We start from the raw sequence: 20,769 nt of genomic DNA on the forward strand, positions 1-20,769 counted from the left end.
TGGCTAAAGCCAACATTAGATTTTGTTATTAGAGGGTACGAGTGTGTTCGAAGGGATAGGCAAGGAGGAAATGGTGGAGGATGTGCAATATTTATCAGGAATGGGATCAGTATAGAGTTTTAAGTAAAGGGAAAGAATTAGAATTCATTGTGATAGAAGTGTGGGGGAGAGTTCTTCTATTAAGAGTGCTTTTTAAACTTCCTATAAGTTATCTATCCTTTTCCTCTGAATCTACCTGCGTTGCAACAACAAAATTTCCCCATGTGTGGACAAAAAAGGAATATCTTATCTCATCTTAAGCGTTTAACACTGGAGGGTCTGCAGGATTTTATGGTTCATCTTGAGGGCAAATCTACATGTTGTGGTCATTTTAATGCTCATAGTACGTTGTGGGCATAATGATGAGAATGGGTTGGTGATAGAGGATTTAATGGATATGAAGGGTCTTGTATGTTTGAATGACGGGAGTGGAACTAGATTTAATGCAAGGAATGGAACAAAATCAGCCCATCATATTGCTGGGATGAGCACCTGGGTCGTTGATAAGGAGTGATCACTACCCAATAAAAACAGATAAGTTTTAATTATGAGAGTGCACGGAAGGAATAAGTAGGTGGTGTTTTAAAGGAATAGACTGGAATAAATTCAGGGTCATTTGTGAAAATGAAATGGAGAAAGCACAGTTTGGGCTCTGGAACCCATCTCCTCGAGAGGGGCTGGACGCTCCACTTCTCTGGTGTTGCCCGCGGGGAGAGGCGGCGGGCTGGTGTGGGCTTGCTGATAGCCCCTCAGCTCAGCCGCCACGTGTTGGAGTTTACCCCGGTGAACGAGAGGGTCGCGTCCCTCCGCCTTCGGGTGGGGGACAGGTCTCTCACTGTTGTGGCGGCCTACGGGCCGAACAGCAGTGCAGAGTACCCGGCCTTCTTGGAGTCCTTGGGAGGGGTACTGGACAGTGCACCGACCGGGGACTCCGTTGTTCTACTGGGGGACTTCAACGCCCACGTGGGCAATGACAGTGACACCTGGAGAGGGGTGATCGGGAAGAACGGCTTCCCCGATCTGAACCCGAGCGGTGTTCAGTTATTGGACTTCTGTGCTAGCCACGGATTGTCCATAACGAACACCATGTTCAAGCACAAGGGTGTCCATCAGTGCACATGGCACCAGGACACCCTAGGCCGGAGGTCAATGATCGACTTTGTTGTCGTGTCATCAGACCTCCGGCCGCGTGTCTTGGACACTCGGGTGAAGAGAGGGGCAGAGTTGTCAACCGATCACCACCTGGTGGTGAGTTGGATCCGCTGGCGGAGGAGGAAGCCGGACAGACTTGGCAGACCCAAGCGCATTGTGAGGGTCTGTTGGGAACGTCTAGTGGAGCCCTCTGTCAGTAGGGTATTCAACTCGCACCTCCGGGAGAGCTTCTCTCATGTCCCGGGGGAGGCTGGGGACATTGAGTCCGAGTGGACCATGTTCTCCGCCTCCATTGTTGATGCGGCTGCTCGGGGCTGTGGTCGCAAGGTCTCCGGTGCCTGTCGTGGCGGCAACCCCCGAACCCGGTGGTGGACACCGGAAGTAAGGGATGCCGTCAGACTGAAGAAGGAGGCCTATCAGGCCACTCTAGCTTGTAGGTCTCCGGAGGTCATCGACGGGTACCGGCAGGCCAAGCGAGCCGCGGCCCGTGCTGTCGCAGAGGCAAAAACCCGGGCCTGGGAGGAGTTCGGGGAGGCCATGGAGGAGGACTATCGGTCGGCACCAAAGAAATTCTGGCAAACCGTCCGGCGCCTCAGGAGGGGGAAGCAGTGTCTCACCAACACCGTTTACGGTGCGGGTGGAGACCTGCTGACCTCGACTGGGGATGTCGTCGGACGGTGGAAGGAATACTTTGAGGATCTCCTTAATCCCTCAGTCACGTCTTCCGAAGAGGAAGTAGAGACCGGGGACTCGGAGGCTGGCTCATCCATCAGCCAAGCTGAAGTCACTGAGGTTGTTCGCAAACTCCTCGGTGGCAGGGCTCCGGGGGTGGATGAAATCCGCCCTGAGTACCTAAAGTATCTGGATGTTGTAGGACTGTCTTGGTTGACACGTCTCTGCAACATCGCGTGGCGTTCGGGGACCGTGCCTCTGGACTGGCAGACCGGGGTGGTGGTCCCTCTGTTCAAGAAGGGGGACCGGAGGGTGTGTTCCAACTACAGAGGGATCACACTCCTCAGCCTCCCGGGTAAGGTCTATTCCAAGGTACTGGAGAGGAGAATCCGACCGATAGTCGAACCTCGGATTCAGGAGGAGCAGAGTGGTTTTCGTCCCGGTCGTGGAACACTGGACCAGCTCTATACCCTCCATCGGGTGCTCGAGGGTTCATGGGAGTTTGCCCAACCAGTCCACATGTGCTTTGTGGATCTGGAGAAGGCTTTCGACCGTGTCCCTCGGGGTGTCCTTTGGGGGGTGCTCCGGGAGTACGGGGTCCGGGGCCCTTTGCTCAGGGCTGTCCGGTCCCTGTATGACCGGAGCAGGAGCTGTGTTCGCATTGCCGGCAGTAAGTCAGACCTGTTCCCAGTGCATGTTGGACTCCTCCAGGGCTGCCCTTTGTCACCGGTTCTGTTCATAATTTTTATGGACAGAATTTCTAGGCGCAGTCAGGGGTCGGAGGGTGTCCGGTTTGGGGACCACAGGATCTCATCTCTGCTGTTTGCAGACGATGTTGTCCTGATGGCTCCATCAAACCCGGACCTGCAACATGCACTGGGACGGTTTGCAGCCGAGTGTGAAGCGGCTGGGATGAGAATCAGCACCTCTAAATCCGAGGCCATGGTTCTCGACCGGAAAAAGGTGGCTTGCCCTCTTCAGGTGGGTGGGGTGTCCTTGCCCCAAGTGGAGGAGTTCAAGTATCTCGGGGTCTTGTTCACGAGTGAGGGAAGGATGGAGCGTGAGATCGACAGGCGGATCGGTGCAGCGGCTGCAGTGATGCAGTCGCTGCATCGGACCGTTGTGGTGAAGAGGGAGCTGAGCCGAAAGGCAAAGCTCTCGATTTACCGGTCGGTCTACGTTCCTACCCTCACCTATGGTCATGAGCTTTGGGTAGTGACCGAAAGAACAAGATCGCGGATACAAGCGGTCGAAATGAGTTTCCTCCGCCGTGTGGCTGGACGCTCCCTTAGAGATAAGGTGAGGAGCTCGGCCACACGGGGGGAGCTCGGAGTAGAGCCGCTGCTCCTCCACGTCGAGAGGAGCCAGCTGAGGTGGCTCGGGCATCTGTTCCGGATGCCTCCTGGGCGCCTCCCTCGGGAGGTGTTTCAGGCATGTCCCACCGGGAAGAGGCCCCGGGGAAGACCCAGGACACGCTGGAGAGACTATGTCTCTCGGCTGGCCTGGGAACACCTCGGGATCCCCCCGGAGGAGTTAGAGGAAGTGTCTGGGGAGAAGGAAGTCTGGGAGTCCCTGCTCAGACTGCTGCCCCCGCGACCCGGCCCCGGATAAAGCGGTAGAAGATGGATGGATGGATGGAAATGGAGAAAGTAAATGTGGATGTAAACTTCTTTGTGTCTTGCGATTGTGAGAGCAGCAAAGCAGACAATAAGGAAGAGCAAAGGTAAGCAAAACCGAAAGATTGTCCCTTGGTGGTCTGAAGAATGCACAAATGCCATTCGAGCGAGGAATAAAGCATTTAAAGTATTGAAAAGAAATGATTGTTTTCAAAATTATATTGATTATAAAAAGAAAATGGCAATGGTAAAAAGAACGGTAAAAGGAGAAAGAGTATTGGAGAGGTTACTGTGACACGCTTGGTAGACAATCATCGGTAGGTCAGGTTTGGGGAACAATTAAAAGAATGGCTGGTATTAATAAAAGTTTTAGTTACCCAGTGATGAAAAATGGAGAAGAAGTAGTTCTAGATAATGCAAATAAAGCTGAGTTGTTAGCTAGGCAATATGTAAAAGTTAATAGTCGGGAAAATCTGAGTGTAGAGGAAAAGAGAGCAAGAAGAAAGATTGTGGGAAATAACACCAATAGATTAGATGATATCAGTGACTATGATAGTGCAATTAATGTTGAATTTACAATGAAGGAACTCAATGACGCTTTAAAAGTATGAAAAGATGAAGTTATTGTATGTTGAAGAACCTCAGTGGAAAAAGTAAAGCCTTAATTTTACAGTTGTATAATAAAGTGTGGATGGAGAATTCCTACCAGACCAGTAGAAGGAGGCAGTAATAGTACCAAATTGTAAACCAGGTAAGGATCCCAGCTTGGCAGTGAGCTATAGACCTAGAGCCTTGACATCGCATGTAGGGAAACTAATGGAAAAAATGATCAATGAAAGACTATGCTATATTTTGGAAAAAAATGAAATGATTAAAAGCCACCAGTCTGGATTTAGGAAAGGCAGGAGTACAATAGACCCAGCAGTTATTTTGGAGCATGAAATTAGAAAAGCCCAAGTGAAAAAGGAGTGTGTTGTTGCAGTATTTTTTGACATTGAAAAAGCTGATGATATGATGTGGAGGGAGGGGCTAATTATAAGGTTGCATCAGATGGGAATAAGAGGCAAGATGTTAGGATGGGTTAGGAATTTTTTGGTAGGAATATTTCAGTGCGTGTGGGGAAAGATTTTAGCTCAAAGTATGACATCAAAAATGGTACGCCACAGGGGAATGTAGTGGGCCCGGTGCTGTTTTCTATTATGAATAATGAAATATTTTGTAATGTGGAAGGCACTATAGGGGTCTCTCTTTTTGCAGATGATGGAGTAATGTGGAAGAGAGGTAGAAATATTGAATATACTGGGGGGAAATTGCAACAAGCCATACATAAAGTGGAAACATGGACAATTAAGTGGGGATTTAGATTTTCTGTAAATAAGACAAAAACAATGTTTTTTACGAGTGTGAGTTTAAGTATTTGGGGTTGTGGTTTGACACTATATTGACATGGGGAGTGCATATGAGTAAAACAGTAGAGAAGTGTAAAAAAGTTGTAAACATTATGAGGTGCTTGAGAGGACGGGAGTGGGGACGGGAGTGGGGAGCTAGCCGGAAATGCCTGAAGGTAATATATATGGCTCTGATCAGATCATCGATTGACTATGGGTGTATTGTATATTGCTCAGCTTCAAGGAGTAATCTAAAAAAATTAGATATAGTTCAGAACCAAGCTTTAAGGGTGTGTTGTGGGGCGATGAGGTCAACTCCAGTAGATGCACTCCAAGTTGAAAAGGGGGAGATGCCTCTAGATAGCAGAAGAGAGCAGATGATTCTAACATATTGGGTTAATTTACAAGGACATAGTGTAAGCCACCCAGGACTAAATGTACTAAAACCATGTCAGGAAAAAGAAAAAGCACAGTTCACCAGCTTTGGGTGGATAGGAGAGAGTGAAGCTCAAATAAATAGGAATTAACCAGCTGAACGTGAGCCCGACAGTTCCAAACTCTAATGTCCCTCCATGGTTTCTGAAAGAGCCTGGGGTAGATCTGAGTTTGTTGAGAAGAAAGAAATGTAGTAGTGTTAATGTGAACGGGCACATAAATAGAGAGTATTCAGAAAATCTAGTAATTTACACTGATGCATCAAAGTTAACTAGTGGTAAGGTTGGAGTAGCTTTTGTCATCCATGATATAGACATTGTTGTAAAAAAAAGAGTAAGTGATTACATAGCTGTGTAAACAGCAGAACTGTTGGCTGTGCTTTTGGCACTAAACTGGAGGAGGAAAATGGGCAAGAGAAAAATCTAGTTGCATCAGATTCAAGTAGAGCAATAACAAGTATTAAACATTTGAGCTCGGAAACCAGACAAGACGTAATCTGTGAAATAGGACAAGTGCTAGAAAGAATAAACAGACAAGGGAAACAAGTAACCCTTTTGTGGGTCCCAGCTCACATAGGGGTGGAAGGGAACGAGCTGGCACATAAATATGCAAAAGGAGGAGCTACAAAAGCAGAGGTGGACATCCCCATTTTGCATTGTAAAACATAAATCAAAACCACAATTATGGAAGAAGTTAGGAAACGATGGCAGAGGAGATGGGTTGCTTGCTCCTCCCCCTGCACAGCTGCACAATGCCCTGCACCCGTCCCTCTTCACACCTCTGCTCCAGCCCATCAGCTCCCCACTTTGCCTGGACTCACCCATCCCCCCAGCACACAGTCCCCCTGCCAACCACTGACTCTCTCAACAGCACAGGTGAGGAGAGAGCTGAAGAGGATTAAAGTGAGGAGGGCAGCAGGACCTGACGGCATCAGCCCCAGGCTCCTTAAGTCCTGCAGATGAACTGTGTGGAGTTATGGAGCATGTCTTCAACATGAGCCTGAAGCTCAGGGTGGTACCACAGGTCTGAAGACCTCCTGTCTGGTACCTGTGCCCAAGACACCGCGCGCCAAAGACTTCAACAGCTTCAGGCCGGTGGCTCTCACGTCCCACCTGATGAAGACACTGGAGCGGCTGGTCCTGGACCACCTCCGCTCCACCGTGAGCCCAGCCATGGACCCGCTGCAGTTTGCATACCGGCATCGGAGTGGAGGACGCCGTCATCTCCCTGCTGCACCGCTCTCTCTCTCACCTGGAGAAACCTGGCAGCTCTGTGAGGATCCTGTTCTTTGATCTCTCTAGCTCCTTCAACGCCATCCAGCCGCTGCTCCTGAGGGACAAGCTTGATCCTGGACTACCTCACAGAGGCACTGTCATTTTGCCTTTTCTCTTCACCCTCTACACTGCAGACCTCAGACACGACACGGACAGCTGTGTCCTGCAGAAGTTCTCTGACCACTCTGCCATCATCGGACTCATCACAGACGACGATGATGCAGGGGACTGGACTGGTACAGGACTTTGTGGACTGGTGTCAGCGGAACCACCTCCTCATCAACGCGGGGAAGACCAAGGAGATGGTGGTGGATTTCCGCAGACGCCACCCCACTGCCCCCTCACCACTGAACATCCAGGGACGGGACATTGAGAGAGTGGACTCATACAAGGACCTGGGTGTTCATCTGAACCACAAACTGAACTGGACTCATAACACAGACGCACTGTACAGGAAGAGCCAGAGTCGGCTCTACCTCATGAGACTCAGGTCTTTTGGAGTGACAGGGCCACTCCTGAAAACCTTCTCTGACTCTGTAGTGGCCTCAGCTCCTGTAGGTGTGGCCTGCTGGAGCAGCAGCATCACAGAGAGGGAGAGGAAGAAGCTGGACAAAGTCTTTAAGAAGTCCCGCTCCGTCCTGGGCTGCGCTCTGGACTTGGTGCAGGAGGTGGGGGACAGAAGGGTCCTGACTAGATTCACATCTATGCTGGACCATGAGTGTCGCCCCCTGCAGGACACTCTGTCCGCTCTGGAGAGCAGCTTCAGAGAGACTGATCCAACCTCGCTGTGTGAGGGAGAGGTTTCACAGGTCTTTCCTTCCTGCTGCTGTCAGACTGTATAACAAACACTGCTAGCCCTGAACAAGTGCAATACTGATTTAACTATGTGCAATACTGTCATATTCATGTGCAATTACTGTCATACTCACACGCAATTAATTTCATTCATGTGCATACAACTGATGTAAATAAGAGTGTTTACTTTACCATTATTATTAGTATTATTTGTCTTATGCCTGCTACTTTTATTTCTGTTATTATTATTATTTTATTTTATCTTTATTTTTATTTTTCTGCCCTCCATTCCCTATTAAGATATGAGAGGACCTGTTTACAAGGTTTTGTTGATAAGAGTTTTTGTTTATAAGAGTTCTTCTATTAAGAGTGTTTTTTTTAACTTCCTATAAGTTATCTGTCCTTTCCCCCTGTATCTACTGTGTTGTAACACCCACATTTCCCCATGTGTGGACATTAAAGGCATATCTTATCTTATCTTGCCTCAAAGGCCGGTTTTTCTATATTATACAAACGAGAGCAGAGGGGAGAACAAGAGAGTGGAGCAGTAAGAGCCGCAGAGAGGAGGACGTTCTGACGTGTCTGAGGTTGGGACACACAGGGCTGAATGACACCCTCAGAATAATAGGGAAACATTGAACAGGGGAGTGCGAGCACTGCAGAGTCCAAGAGACAGTGGAGCATGTCATTATTCATTGCCCGAAATATCAACAGCAAAGACAAATTGTGAGAGAGAGTATGTGAACATGGGATTAGATTTAGTATCAAGGAATGATTGCTGAACATCTCACAAGAGGTTATAGTAAAGGTACTCCTTATGTACCTTAAGTCAACAGGATCAATGGGGAGGATTTAAGGACTGTTGGGGCCTTCCCAACCCACACTCCATACCGGCCGGTGGCGGTAATGGTGGTGGCACCTTTAGTTGCGTGCCAACTGCTGATAAACAATACTAGAAGAAGAAGAAGTACTTCCGTGAGTTAGGCGTGTATGATCTAGTGCCTGCCATGCTGCTGGACTCGCTGCTTAAACCCGCGACCTACAACGACTCCAACTCAACATAGCCGAAGGTAAGTGAAGAATGACATTATATTTGTAAAGGAATGTGTTTCCTTCACTTATATCCGGTGTTTAGGCCATAGTTTTAACTTGTTTGTGACGTTAGCTGGTCGGCTAACGCTAGTCGGCTAACGCTAGTCGTCTAACGCTACAAACGTAAAACAACAACACTAATGAAGTGAACTCTTTTTATCGGTTCGGCTGGATGTGAAGTGAATTACTGAGAGTGTGTTTATACTATTATTTTACATGTTTATTGCTTTTTATGAAAGATATACACGTTTTTACCGTTGTCCCAGCAACAATACATAGCTTCACGCTGACGTCGTCATCCGGGTCACTTGACCTAGTAACGGGGGCAGTCAGTTTGCGAGGGGGAAACAACACCATAACTACCGCGTGTCACGTGGTTACGCAGAGCATTTGGAGCATCAGTGATTTGAACATCCCAAAACTGAGCAACTTTTTGAGATTGATCAGAATGACAGTTAGCCTACTCGGTATCAAGGTTTTGTGAGGGGGCAGTGACCCGGATGTTGTGACGTCATCTGAAGCTATGTATCGTCTCAGTAGAAGTGCATGTGACACACTGAATGGACAGTCCACTCTCGATGCACTTGGACAGATCCTTCTTCTTCAAAGACAGAGAAGTCTCCTCGGGGGTCTTTCGTGTTCCTGTAAATGAATAAATCTTGTAAATGATTCATCAACTTAACTGCATTGATGACATCAGTAATAAGCCCTCACTTCCTCTGTTGTGCTGCAGTCTTTGTTTAGTGCAACGCGTACATCCATGGATTTGCTCTTCCATGACAGATGTAACCTAAAGCATTGTTTATTATTTTCTGATCGGATGTTGCATCCCGATCAGTGATCGGATATACATTTTACTCTTACTAGTTTGATCAGCGTTATACATTTCAAGCTTATTATTAGTCTCTCTCCTCCGTATAACACATGAATGGATCATGACATTTTACTGCCCACACTTTACGGCAGTTAACTTGCATCATGGATCAATCATCTGCATGTCCAGGGAATTTCGCGGACACCACACAGCAGAGAGCATCTTAACAGATTAAGGAAAAAATGCTCAATAACTGGGGCATCGACAAGCAACGGGTCGGTGTAATTTTGCGTGACAAGCGCTGCTAATATGAAGAAAGCTATGTGTGAGACGGGAGTGCGGAGTGTGCGCTGCGTCGCACATTCTGGCCATCTCTGCGTACAGAACTTGCTTTCCCAACACGGCGTGATAGACACCGTGGCTACTGCGAGGATGAGTGTAGGTCGCTTCAAACACTGGCCCCTGGCCTACTCTCGACTCGACAACAGATGGATTTCATCAAGAAAAACATACGTTTTATTATTTAAGCCCAAGAGTATTAAGAGTGCAGTTCTGAAAAGCACATTATGGCCTTACTTTATGACACTGTTGCAATTTTAATACACTTTGTTTATTTGTTTACATGCTTCTGGGGATTTTAAGTTGAGCTGCTTTTTTATTTAATTCAAATTCTGCACTATTGTTTCTTATTCAAGCTAGCTCAAAAAAGGTGCACTGTTAAAGTGTTAAAAAATAAAATAAAAACTGCGACAACCTGCATTTGTGCATTTAAAAAAAAAAGTTACTGTACTAGGGAAAGAAATCCCGCACACTGTCTTACTTGCGAATAAAAATGTATTGGTAAAGAGGCAACGTTTCGGCAACTGGGCCTTCGTCAGGCAAATGGGTAACTGAGGATGGGACAGAGGTTTAAATAGGAGTGGCCTAAAAAATAGGAGTGGCCAATCACAGATGTTAAAGGTCCCATAACATGCAAAATCGACTTTTCAGAGCTTTTAACCTTCTTACATTGCTATTTGTGCTTCATATTTGTCCAGAGTGTTTTTTTGATTGATTCCCGCAGTGTTTAGCTATATTACAGACTATCTCCTTTCCACAAATCTCCAAACTGACGGGCGGTGGGGCAAGACCGCGTCATAAGGGCAAGCACGCGTCATTAGCCCCCCTCACCCCCCGCCTGCCGCCTCCCGCCCCCTTCCCCCCGGCTCCGCGCTGCTGTCTCCCTTCAAACTCATTCCGGAGTTTTTCTGCTTCGATTTACGAGGAAACACGGCTCAAAGAGGCCCAAAACGTCATTAATGATATCGCACTCTTTACTCTTATCACAATGGTGAAGGTTTATGTGGCACTTGATGCAGCAACCGGGAAAATAAACGGAGAGAAGTTCTATCCGATACGAAAAACCAGGAAATAAGAGCGCGATGGACATAAGACTTTTTTATCCATCTCTATCTCTATAGATAGATAGATAGATAGATAGATAGATAGATAGATAGATAGATAGATTCTCACTCATTCGCGCGGAGCTGCGCAGCGCGGAGCAGACAGCTGTGGGGCTACGTCACGGGTGGGCGGGGCACACACGCTCTCTGAGACTACGTCACGGGTTGGGCGGGGGAGCCAGATCGCTCTTCGCAAGGTTGGGGGCAAATATCAAACCAAGCCGTTTGCATTTCCGGGTTGGTGAGGGGGTCCAAGGTCTGGGTGATATTTCTTAACTATTATGTTAAGGCTGTTGCACAACCCTTATTATTACCAATTATACACTAGACTACGAAACGTGAAAAAAAGCATGTTATGGCACCTTTAATCACAAAACGATAAACCATAGACAAATAGTGACACCTCATGATGAATTACACATACGTCAAAAATAGTATTAATCACTATTTTTTTGAAGGCCCAGTTGCCGAAACGTTGTCTCTTTACCAATACATTTTTATTTTTATTTGCAAGTAAGACAGTGCGCAGGATTTCTATTATTATTATTATTTTATATATATATATATATATATATATATATATATATATATATATATATATATATATATATATATATATATATATATAATTCCACAAATGTTCCCAATCATTGTGTTCACACGTGCTATCACAGGCAACACAACACCGCTCTGTGACGAGTTCTTGCTGGTTTGCTCACGGCAACAAACCACACTTTTTTGTCGCTGCTCTGAACAGCTGCAAGTTCCCCGAGTTGATCTGGCGCTGTACTCACACCACGTTTGTGAAATATGTTTGCTCATGTAATGGTTATATGATTAAATCCCACGGGCGCATACATGGATGCGCCCGTGGGTAAAACAAAACTAATCAAATGTGTGGTGATTTTCATAGCTTACGATGCCCACAAATGTTTTTTTCCCCGCAGCTTTTGAGTTTGCTCTCACAATTTGACATTCTCGAAACATACGGCCAGTAAATATGCAATAAAATGTTTAAGGTCTGGTTTTCATTATTTTGAAATCCAGGTCGAGTTACCGGAAACACACATTTTTTTCTTCTTATGAAGTTCTCTCAGGTGTGAACTGTTGCCCAGTCAAGTGACCCAAACTGCCATTTTTAGAGCCAATTACCTTCCCAGGAATGTTGTGTAGAAGCATTGCGACTCCTGCTGACCAATTTGTTCCATAACTAAAATATATTTTGTCTCCCCAACATTTTTCATCAGTGTTTTTGGTGTGTGTCTCTTGAAGAAGAAAACGATGTGCTTTGGTTTTAGTCGAGTCTCTCAAACCCCGAGCATTGAGAGACGCCTGCCGTGTGGGGCGGGCTGCGGCCTCATGAGTTTGAGTCCGGCTTTCACCTGTTTGCTGCATGTCGTTCCCCAGTCTCATTCCCATTTCCCACTGCACTGTCCTGTCAAAGCCTACAGTCCAAAAAAAACTCTGGAAAAAAAAGTACTCAGAATGTGAAATACAAAGGATCAAACATGACTCTCCCACTTTACCCTCATTCACACAAACACATTTAATTGTTAAATTAAATCAATGTGTTACATTCATTAAATGTTGAATGTAAACATGTTTGAATGACAGAGCTCTGGCTAGACTTGTTTGATGCTGTCGGTCCTCACCCAAAGCCAGAGCCTGTTATACTGTCCACATTCTTATAGAAACAGTAAAGTTCTGTTCGTTTCATAACTCACTGAAGCTTGTGAAAATGACTTATTTCTTTCCATGACAACACCACTCTCAATGGTGATAAGGAATTGACAAAAGTATAAGTTATTTATTTAACCCTATTATTACTTAACATCTTCTTTTTCTGTGTTCATGGCAGATCTAAAAGTCCATCAGAAGAATGGGGTTCACCTGTGACCAGTGTGGAAAGACATGGAGCTGTTCTTCTGCGCTCAAGAAACACTACAGAACTCACACAGGAGAAAAACCATACGAGTGTGACCAGTGTGGAAACAGTTTTCCTACAGCAAGAGCTCTCAAAATACACACTAGTATCCACACTGGAGAGAAATCTTACAACTGTGATGTTTGTGAGAAGACATTTTCAAGCTCAAGCTACTTAAAAAAACACATGAGAATCCACACTGGAGAGAAACCTTACAGCTGTGATGTTTGTCAGAAGACATTTTCAAGCTCAAGCTACTTAAAAAAACACATGAGATTCCACACTGGAGAGAAACCTTACAGCTGTGATGTTTGTCAGAAGACATTTTCAAGCTCAAGCAACTTAACATCACACATGAGAGTCCACACTGGAGAAAAACCTTACAGCTGTGATGTTTGTGAGACGGCATTTTCATACTTGTGCAGCTTAATAAAACACATGAGAGTCCACACTGGAGATAAACCTTACAGCTGTGATGTTTGTGAGAAGGCATTTTCATGCTCAAGCCACTTAACATCACACATGAGAGTCCACACTGGAGAAAAACCTTACAGTTGTGATGTTTGTGAGACGGCATTTTCCCAGTCAAGCAGCTTAACAACACACATGAGAGTCCACACTGGAGAGAAACCTTACAGTTGTGATGTTTGTCAGAAGACATTTTCATGCTCAAGCAGCTTAACATCACACATGAGAATCCACACTGGAGAGAAACCTTACAGTTGTGATGTTTGTGAGACGGCATTTTCATGCTCAAGCAGCTTAACATCACACATGAGAATCCACACTGGAGAGAAATCTTACAGCTGTGATGTTTGTCAGAAGACATTTTCAAGCTCAAGCAGCTTAATAAAACACATGAGAGTCCACACTGGAGATAAACCTTACAGCTGTGATTTTTGTGAGAAGGCATTTTCAAGCTCAAGTCACTTAACATCACACATGAGAGTCCACACTGGAGAAAAACCTTACAGCTGTGATGTTTGTGAGAAGGCATTTTCAAGCTCAAGCTGCTTAAAAAAAACACATGAGAGTCCACACTGGAGAGAAACCTTTTAAGTGTGACCAGTGTGAAAAGGCTTTTAGAACATCACCTGAGCTCTTGAATCACTACACAACCCACACAGGAATAACACTAAATGAGTGTGACCAGTGTGGAAACAGTTTTTCTACAGCAAGCGCTCTCAAAAGTCACACCAGAATCCACACTGGAGAGAAACCTTACAGCTGTGATGTTTGTGAGAAGGCGTTTTCAAGCTCAAGCAACTTAACATCACACATGAGAATCCACACTGGAGAGAAACCTTACAGCTGTAATGTTTGTCAGAAGGCATTTTTCCAGTCAGGCAACTTAACATCACACATGAGAGTCCACACTGGAGAGAAACCTTACAGCTGTGATGTTTGTCAGAAGGCATTTTTCCACTCAGGCAGCTTAATAAAACACATGAGAGTCCACACTGTTGAAAAGCCTTAGGCCTAAGGCTTTTATCAGATGCATGTGTTTTCATATCAAACGCCTGCTAATGTTCATGTTTTACCATAAATGAGCTCATCATCTGGACACTGTTTTTTTTCCCAACTCCTTCAAGAGTCATTCTCAATATGTGGATGTAGTCTGAGAATGCAAATATTTACTCTACTCTATGAAGGGTGTTTACAATTTCACTTGAGATTACTCTTCTTTGTATCCTAACTGTAAAGGGCTATCAAAACCCTTTTGTTAGCTGATGTTAGCTCCCTCATCACTGAGTACCTGATTAGCGTCAGAATGGACAGGGCTTTTCCCGCCCCATGGCTTCAAGACACTATTGTATGCGACCGGTATGTTTAACGTTAAATTTCTATTCAAAGAGCTCTTTCTGAACAAAATGGCCTCTGTAGGACATATGTGTCCATAGAGACCTTTAAGAGACATTACCTTTTCATAATTAAGACACTGTTGCAGAAAGCAAAGCAAAATGTTGGATGGGTGGAAAAATGTTCCCCATCCCCCATGGACCAACAACACTGTCTTCACCACACCCCCCTCCCCCCCTTTGGGTCAACACCTCTGATAAAGAACACAGAGGACACCAAATGGGTCCAAGGACCTGACCCCTGTGGAGAAGTGGAATCGTCCACTGTAACAAATCCTCTTGTTCTGCTGGATGGAAACTTTCTCAGGATGAAGTCCTTAATGACTGTATTTCACATTTAAACTGACTTAACGTTTACTGTGTGATCTAAACTTGTAAATAAATCATGCTTTAGTTTAGTTTGCCTTAAGAACTGTGTTAGAAATGTGTTTATGTCATATTTAATGTACTTCCTCATGACCTGCTAATGATGTGTGGGAGGGGCTTCCATTGTCTCCCACGTCTCAGCACTGTGCTCAGAATGTCAAATCTTCGAACGCTAAACTCTGAGCAAAGACCAGCGCCACAGACGGCTCTAAGGACCCAAAGATCTCTGAGGAGGCCTTGATCCACATCTGGGCCTTCTCTTGGACACATGAGACCTGAGAGTGGCTGAAACTTGCAGAGTGGCATTAAATTGAGGTTTCATCCAGATTATTTTAGAATTAATCAAAACTTACTTTTCACGTTGATCCCAGACATAGCTGGTGTAATTAATGTGTAATTACTTGCTTTGATATTTTTGTTTATTAAACTACACAAAATCATTCCGGTTTATAGACTTTTTATTGATCTTTTTTTTTTAGAGTTATAGTTGTCAGTCAATGGATAAAGTTTTTCAGAAAACGAGACTCGGTAGGTATTAATGTTTTGCTGAACAAGCTTCAGATTTTGCCCTTTTTAAATTTAAATCTGAACAATAACTACCTAAAATCCTAGCCCCAGAGAATATTGTCCATAACAAACACCATGTTCAAGCACAAGGGTGTCCATCAGTGCACGTGGCACCAGGACGCATACTTCCCAACTCTCTTGGAGATATTTATTTAAAAAAATAAAAATTGACCTTTTCTACTAGCCTTTACTTTGGTAGCAAAGGCGAGCGGGGGGAGCATACGGGGGACACGGGCGCCGCCATGTTTGTTGAGATTACGATGCTGAGCGTTTCCATCCCAGAATTCAACGCAGGTCAAATTTAATCCGAAATCTACACCATGATAGTGAACGACATGAGCGTTAACAAAGATAGCGGCGCCAATAAGGATAAATCGACTGATGAAAATAAATACCGGTTCTACAATACATGGTTTGTTTAATATAGAAATATACTATGAAGCGTAAAGTGGGACGAATATGCATCCGATGAGTCATGTGGCTCGCCTCATTAGTGTTATTTTCGGTTAATTCTGATAAAATTTGAAATCTCCCGCATAGGGGGGCAATCTCCCATTTTTTAATGTGTTATCTCCCCCCTGGGATGGTAAATAATTTGGGAAGTATGAGGTGTCGTGTCATCTGACCTCCGGCCACGTATCTTGGACACTCGGGTGAAGAGAGGAGCAGAGCTGTCAACTGATCACCACCTGGTGGTGAGTTGGATCCGCTGGCGGAGGAGGAAGCTGTGCAGACACAAGCGCATTGTGAGGGTCTGTTGAGAACGTCTTGCGGAGCCCTCTGTCAGTAGGGTCTTCAACTCACACCTTCGGAACAGCTTCTCCCATTTCTTGGGGGAGGCTGGGGACATTGAGTCAGAGTGGACCATTTTCGTGACCTCCATCGTCGATGCGGCTGCTCAGAGCTGTGGTCGCAAGGTCTCAGGTGCCTGCAGGTACGGCAACGCCCGAACCCGGTGGTGGACACCGGAAGGGATGTTGTCAGGCTGAAGAAGTAGGCCTATCAGGCCTCTTTGGCTTGTAGGACTCCTGAGGCCTTTGACAGGTATCGGCTGACCAGACGAGCCGCAGCTTGTGCTGTCGCTGAGAGGAGTTTGGGGAGATCATGGAGGAGGACTACTGGTTGCCCCCAAAGAAATTCTGGAAAACCGTCCGTCGCCTCAGAAGTGGGAAGCAGTGCTTCACCAACACCGTTTACGGTGCGGGTGGAGACCTGCTGACCTCAACTGGGGATGTTGTCAGGACGGTGGAAGGAATACATTGAGAACCTCCGTAATCCCACTATCACATATTCCGAAGAGGAAGCAGACTGAAGACTCTGAGGCTGACTCGTCCATCGCCCAAGCTGAAGTCATTGAGGTTGTTGGCAGACTCCTTGGTGGCAGGGCTCCTTGGGTGGATGAGATCTGCCCTGAGTACCTAAATTTTTTCTGGATGTTGTAGGACTGTCTTGGCTGACACATCTAAGTGTCTCTGGACTGGCAGACCGGAGTGGTCATCCCTCCGTTCAAGAAAGGGGACCGGAGGGTGTGTTCCAACTACAAAGGGATCACACTCCTCAGTAAGGTCTGTTCCAGGGTACTGAAGAGGAGAATACGACTGATAGTCGAACCTCAGATTCAGGAGGAGCAGAGTGTTTTTTGTCCCGGTCGTGGAACACTGGACCAGCTCTAGACTCTCCATCGGGTGCTCGAGGGTTTATGGGAGTTTGACCAACCAGTCCACATGTGCTTTGTGGATCTGGAGAAGGCTTTCAACCGTGTCCTTCGGGGTGTCCTTTGGGGGGTGCTCTGGGGCTACGGGGTCCGGGGCCCTTTGCTCAGGGCTGTCCGGTCCCTGTATGACTGGAGCAGGAGCTGTGTACATTGGAGTAAGTCAGACCTGTTCCCAGTGCGTGTTGGATGCCAGGGCATCCCTTTGTCACAGGTTCTGTTTTTTGTTTTTATGGACAGAATTTCTAGGCGCAGTCAGGGGTCGGAGGGTTTGGGGACCACAGGATTTCATCTCTGCTGTTTGCAGACGATGTTGTCCTGATGGCTCCATCAAACCCGGACCTGCAACATGCACTGGGACGGTTTGAGCCGAGTGTGAAGCGGCTGGGATGAGAATCAGCACCTCCAAATCCGAGGCCATGGTTCTCAACCGGAAAAAGGTGTCTTGCCCTTTCCAGGTGGGTGGGGAGTCCTTGCCCCAAGTGGAGGAGTTCAAGTATCTCGGGGTCTTGTTCACGAGTGAGGGAAGAGGGAACGTTAGATTGACAGTTGGATCGGTGCAGCGGTCTGTTGTGGTGAAGAAGGAGCTGAGTCGAAAGGCAAAGCTCTCAATTTACCGGTCAATCTACATTCCCTCACCTATGGTCATGAGGTAATATTTTGAATAATTGGTTAAATCCAACTGAACTCTTTGCTTTGAAAACCACTGCAAATATGATGACGGTTCAAAACCATGAACCATTTGCTCAATATTCAAACCCATTTTGGGCTGTATTCAAAATCAGAGCGTATTAAAAAAAAAGTCAAAATGTGTCCTGTTGAGTTGTGCTGTAGACCTTTAGTCGAACAATCGATCAATGGTGTCTTTGTCAAATTCATTTTGGGTTCTTTTGAAGGATTAATATTCACAACAACAGAAAAGAATAAACAAGTGAGATACTGTGAGATTTGGGAGTGAATTATGGGTTCATTCTGTCGTTTTTCATGTAAATACACTGGTCGTTTTCTATAAAAATAAAAAAAAATATTTGCAATAGTGTGAACTCCTGTGATCTTGTGGTGTTGTCGTTCCACTTTGGGTTAAATACATGTTCTGTTAGCAAAATATATAAAATCAATGTTGTTTTTAAGTTGGGCTGAATTTGAATATTAAGTTTATTGTTGATGGTAAAAAGTTCAAACCTCAACTAACACATTTAAACACATTTCTGTTGTATTGAAATAATATTGTCTGATTATCGTTATCAGGAATTAGATAAAGATTTTTGTCACTATTTTTGCCTTAGTCTTATCATAAAGATACTAAATAGTTTTGCCCGCTTTAATCGTGTCTACTGCACGGTTTTGGCCGTAGAGGTTTAGGTTTATAGTTTTACTTCCTGTTTCTAATTTATGACATCACACTAGTGAATTACCCAGCAACCACTTTTTGATTCGACAAATAGAAATATATGAGCGCTCCTTTATTTTGTTGAATTAACATTTATAGGGTGAAAAACAGTTGTTTTGTGTAAATTATACATCTACTCTGGCTGGACCCTAATGTGATGTCACTTCCTGTCATTTACTATAGATTTGTTTGTACTTTTCCTTGCATATAGCTGCTCGATCGGTGTAAAACTATGGTTCATATGTACAACAGATACAGACACACCAAATAAAAACCTGTAACGTGCCCTTTGAACTAGGGACTGTTGAATGTGGTGTCGATGAGTCTCGCAGGCCTGTTTGAATAGAACGGTTTGGCGTCTTGATTGTGTGTTACAAAGTTGCGTGTCTCTCATGTAACGCGCCTGAGCAGACGTTCAGCCCAGCGCTTCCGTTTTGCAGCGTATAAGGAAGAAAACTGTCTGGATGTTGCCAGAGCCCATTATTATAACACTTTCCGAGCCGGGCCACGTGACAGATGATTGAACGCTTTTCTTTCAACACTGACGATTTCAGTTTGAGTTGAGTTTGTCTTATTAAAAGCAGACTGACTTTTAACACAAAAAATAGTCACATTTCTTTCTCCATTTTGCTAAAGGTGTGATTTTTGTTTGTCTCACTATTAAATCTGCAAGTGAAAAGTAACGTTAAGGCTCAATTAATGAAAAAAATATGACAATCACAGTTATTAAAACCATAACTGTAATCACGATTATTCAAACAATTATTTGTTTTAGAGCAGGGATGTCAAATTTTACCGTTTTGATTAAATATCACGATTTAATGATTGATCACGATTATTGAGACTGTGACCAAACAACAGTGACAGTGAATTTCCCTGGGAGCGCCCCGGGTTTTTGCCTCTGTGTCAACGGCCTTAGGAGTCCCATAAGCAGAAGAAACCTTATCCCTTACGCCATCCCGTACTTCCGGCGTCCACCACCGGGTTCGGGGGTTGCCGCCTTCCTAGATTTTTAAAGATGAATATTCATTAAAAACCTATAAAGGGTTAATTTGAAAAAGTAAAAAGTGTGTATGATACCTGGAGACAAAAAGTACTAAAAAAAAACCTTAGATTTGACTTTCTAGTTTACCTGATTTAGAAGCTATAAAATTGTATTATTATTATCTAAATAGGGTTGAATTGAAAATAGTACAAGGTGTGCTTGATACCTAGAAATTAAACCTACTATAAAAGACAGTAAAAGCTATTGAAAGAATTCCTTGTTTTTTGAAGGTGAATATTCATAAACTACCTGTCCTGATAACGAGACTGTGACTGGGGCTTAGCATCGGACCTCTTCTTGACTGGAAAACATCATAATGGCCAATGTGAAACCTGTGGAAAAGAAGAAACTGTCCCCCATGTTTTAATGGAGTGTAACAGGTTTGCAGTTCAGAGGAGATCACTTTTGTCCCACTTCTTTGATCTGGGGTTTAAATCTGTGTCAGTGAAGACTTTGCTTGTCCCCTCTTTGCATCAGCAGGTGTACAGAGCGTCATAACGGACTATCACCAGTGAGAGGCAGCAGTGCTCTGTGTGGTGCGTAGTCTGCCGGAAATACATTGTTACCTGCCTGGCTGGCCCCTTGAAGAGAGAGGGTGGCATTGTGGGTAGCCGGAAGTGTCTTGTTGTTTTTGGGTCTGTTTTTCGATGTTTTTTCGTCGCGCGCGTGTCTGCCACCGCTGATCCGTATGTCCTGCATTCCGCTTCATGTAACCAAATAAAATCGTGTTGCAACGAGTACTATGCCTGCTCAGCCTCTGTACCACGGTTAGGAGTTTACTGGGCAGGGGAAGTATTAATAAATCCGGAGGTGGAAATAAATTTGGCCACGTCCCGGAAGGGACCTGCGCGCTAATGTATAGCTTACATAGAGATATCGTTCTACTGACGCGCGCAGATCTCTATTGGTGGTGCGGAGGCAAAGTGCTTCACCATGCATTAGACGGCAAGAATGAAGGTCCTTGTGCCCTAGTATCTCTCATTGTGCAGGCAGTCGTGTTTCCCATGACAGCTAATGACATTTTGCAGTGGGCTGATTCTCCTGTCCGGATGGCAGAGAACCCACTGCGTCCCATGAGATCGGTAGGGAAATCCACTCCCTGGCTGAGTGAAGCTGACCCAACCTACGTCGATGCCATAGGAGTCCCACGGGGTGTACCAGACGAGTATAAAATCAGTAATCAAGTGG

At 45.2% G+C, this 20,769-nt stretch overlaps 1 protein-coding gene across 1 annotated transcript in view; it reads left to right on the forward strand.

The window, feature by feature from the left end:
• Positions 1-20,769, forward strand: part of LOC140355868 (uncharacterized) — a 59,501-nt gene that overhangs the window by 10,656 nt on the left and 28,076 nt on the right. Inside the window, 4 exon segments of the mRNA XM_072440508.1 lie at positions 12,808-13,660; positions 13,662-14,117; positions 16,920-16,961; positions 20,571-20,765. Coding sequence (XP_072296609.1) covers positions 12,808-13,660; positions 13,662-14,117; positions 16,920-16,961; positions 20,571-20,765 — 1,546 coding nt within the window.

This window comes from Eucyclogobius newberryi, unplaced genomic scaffold (genome assembly GCF_026437365.1).
Source record: "Eucyclogobius newberryi isolate DKJ021-1_F unplaced genomic scaffold, fEucNew1.0.hap1 SCAF_12, whole genome shotgun sequence".
In the NCBI taxonomy this organism is placed as follows: Eukaryota; Metazoa; Chordata; class Actinopteri; order Gobiiformes; family Gobiidae; genus Eucyclogobius; species Eucyclogobius newberryi.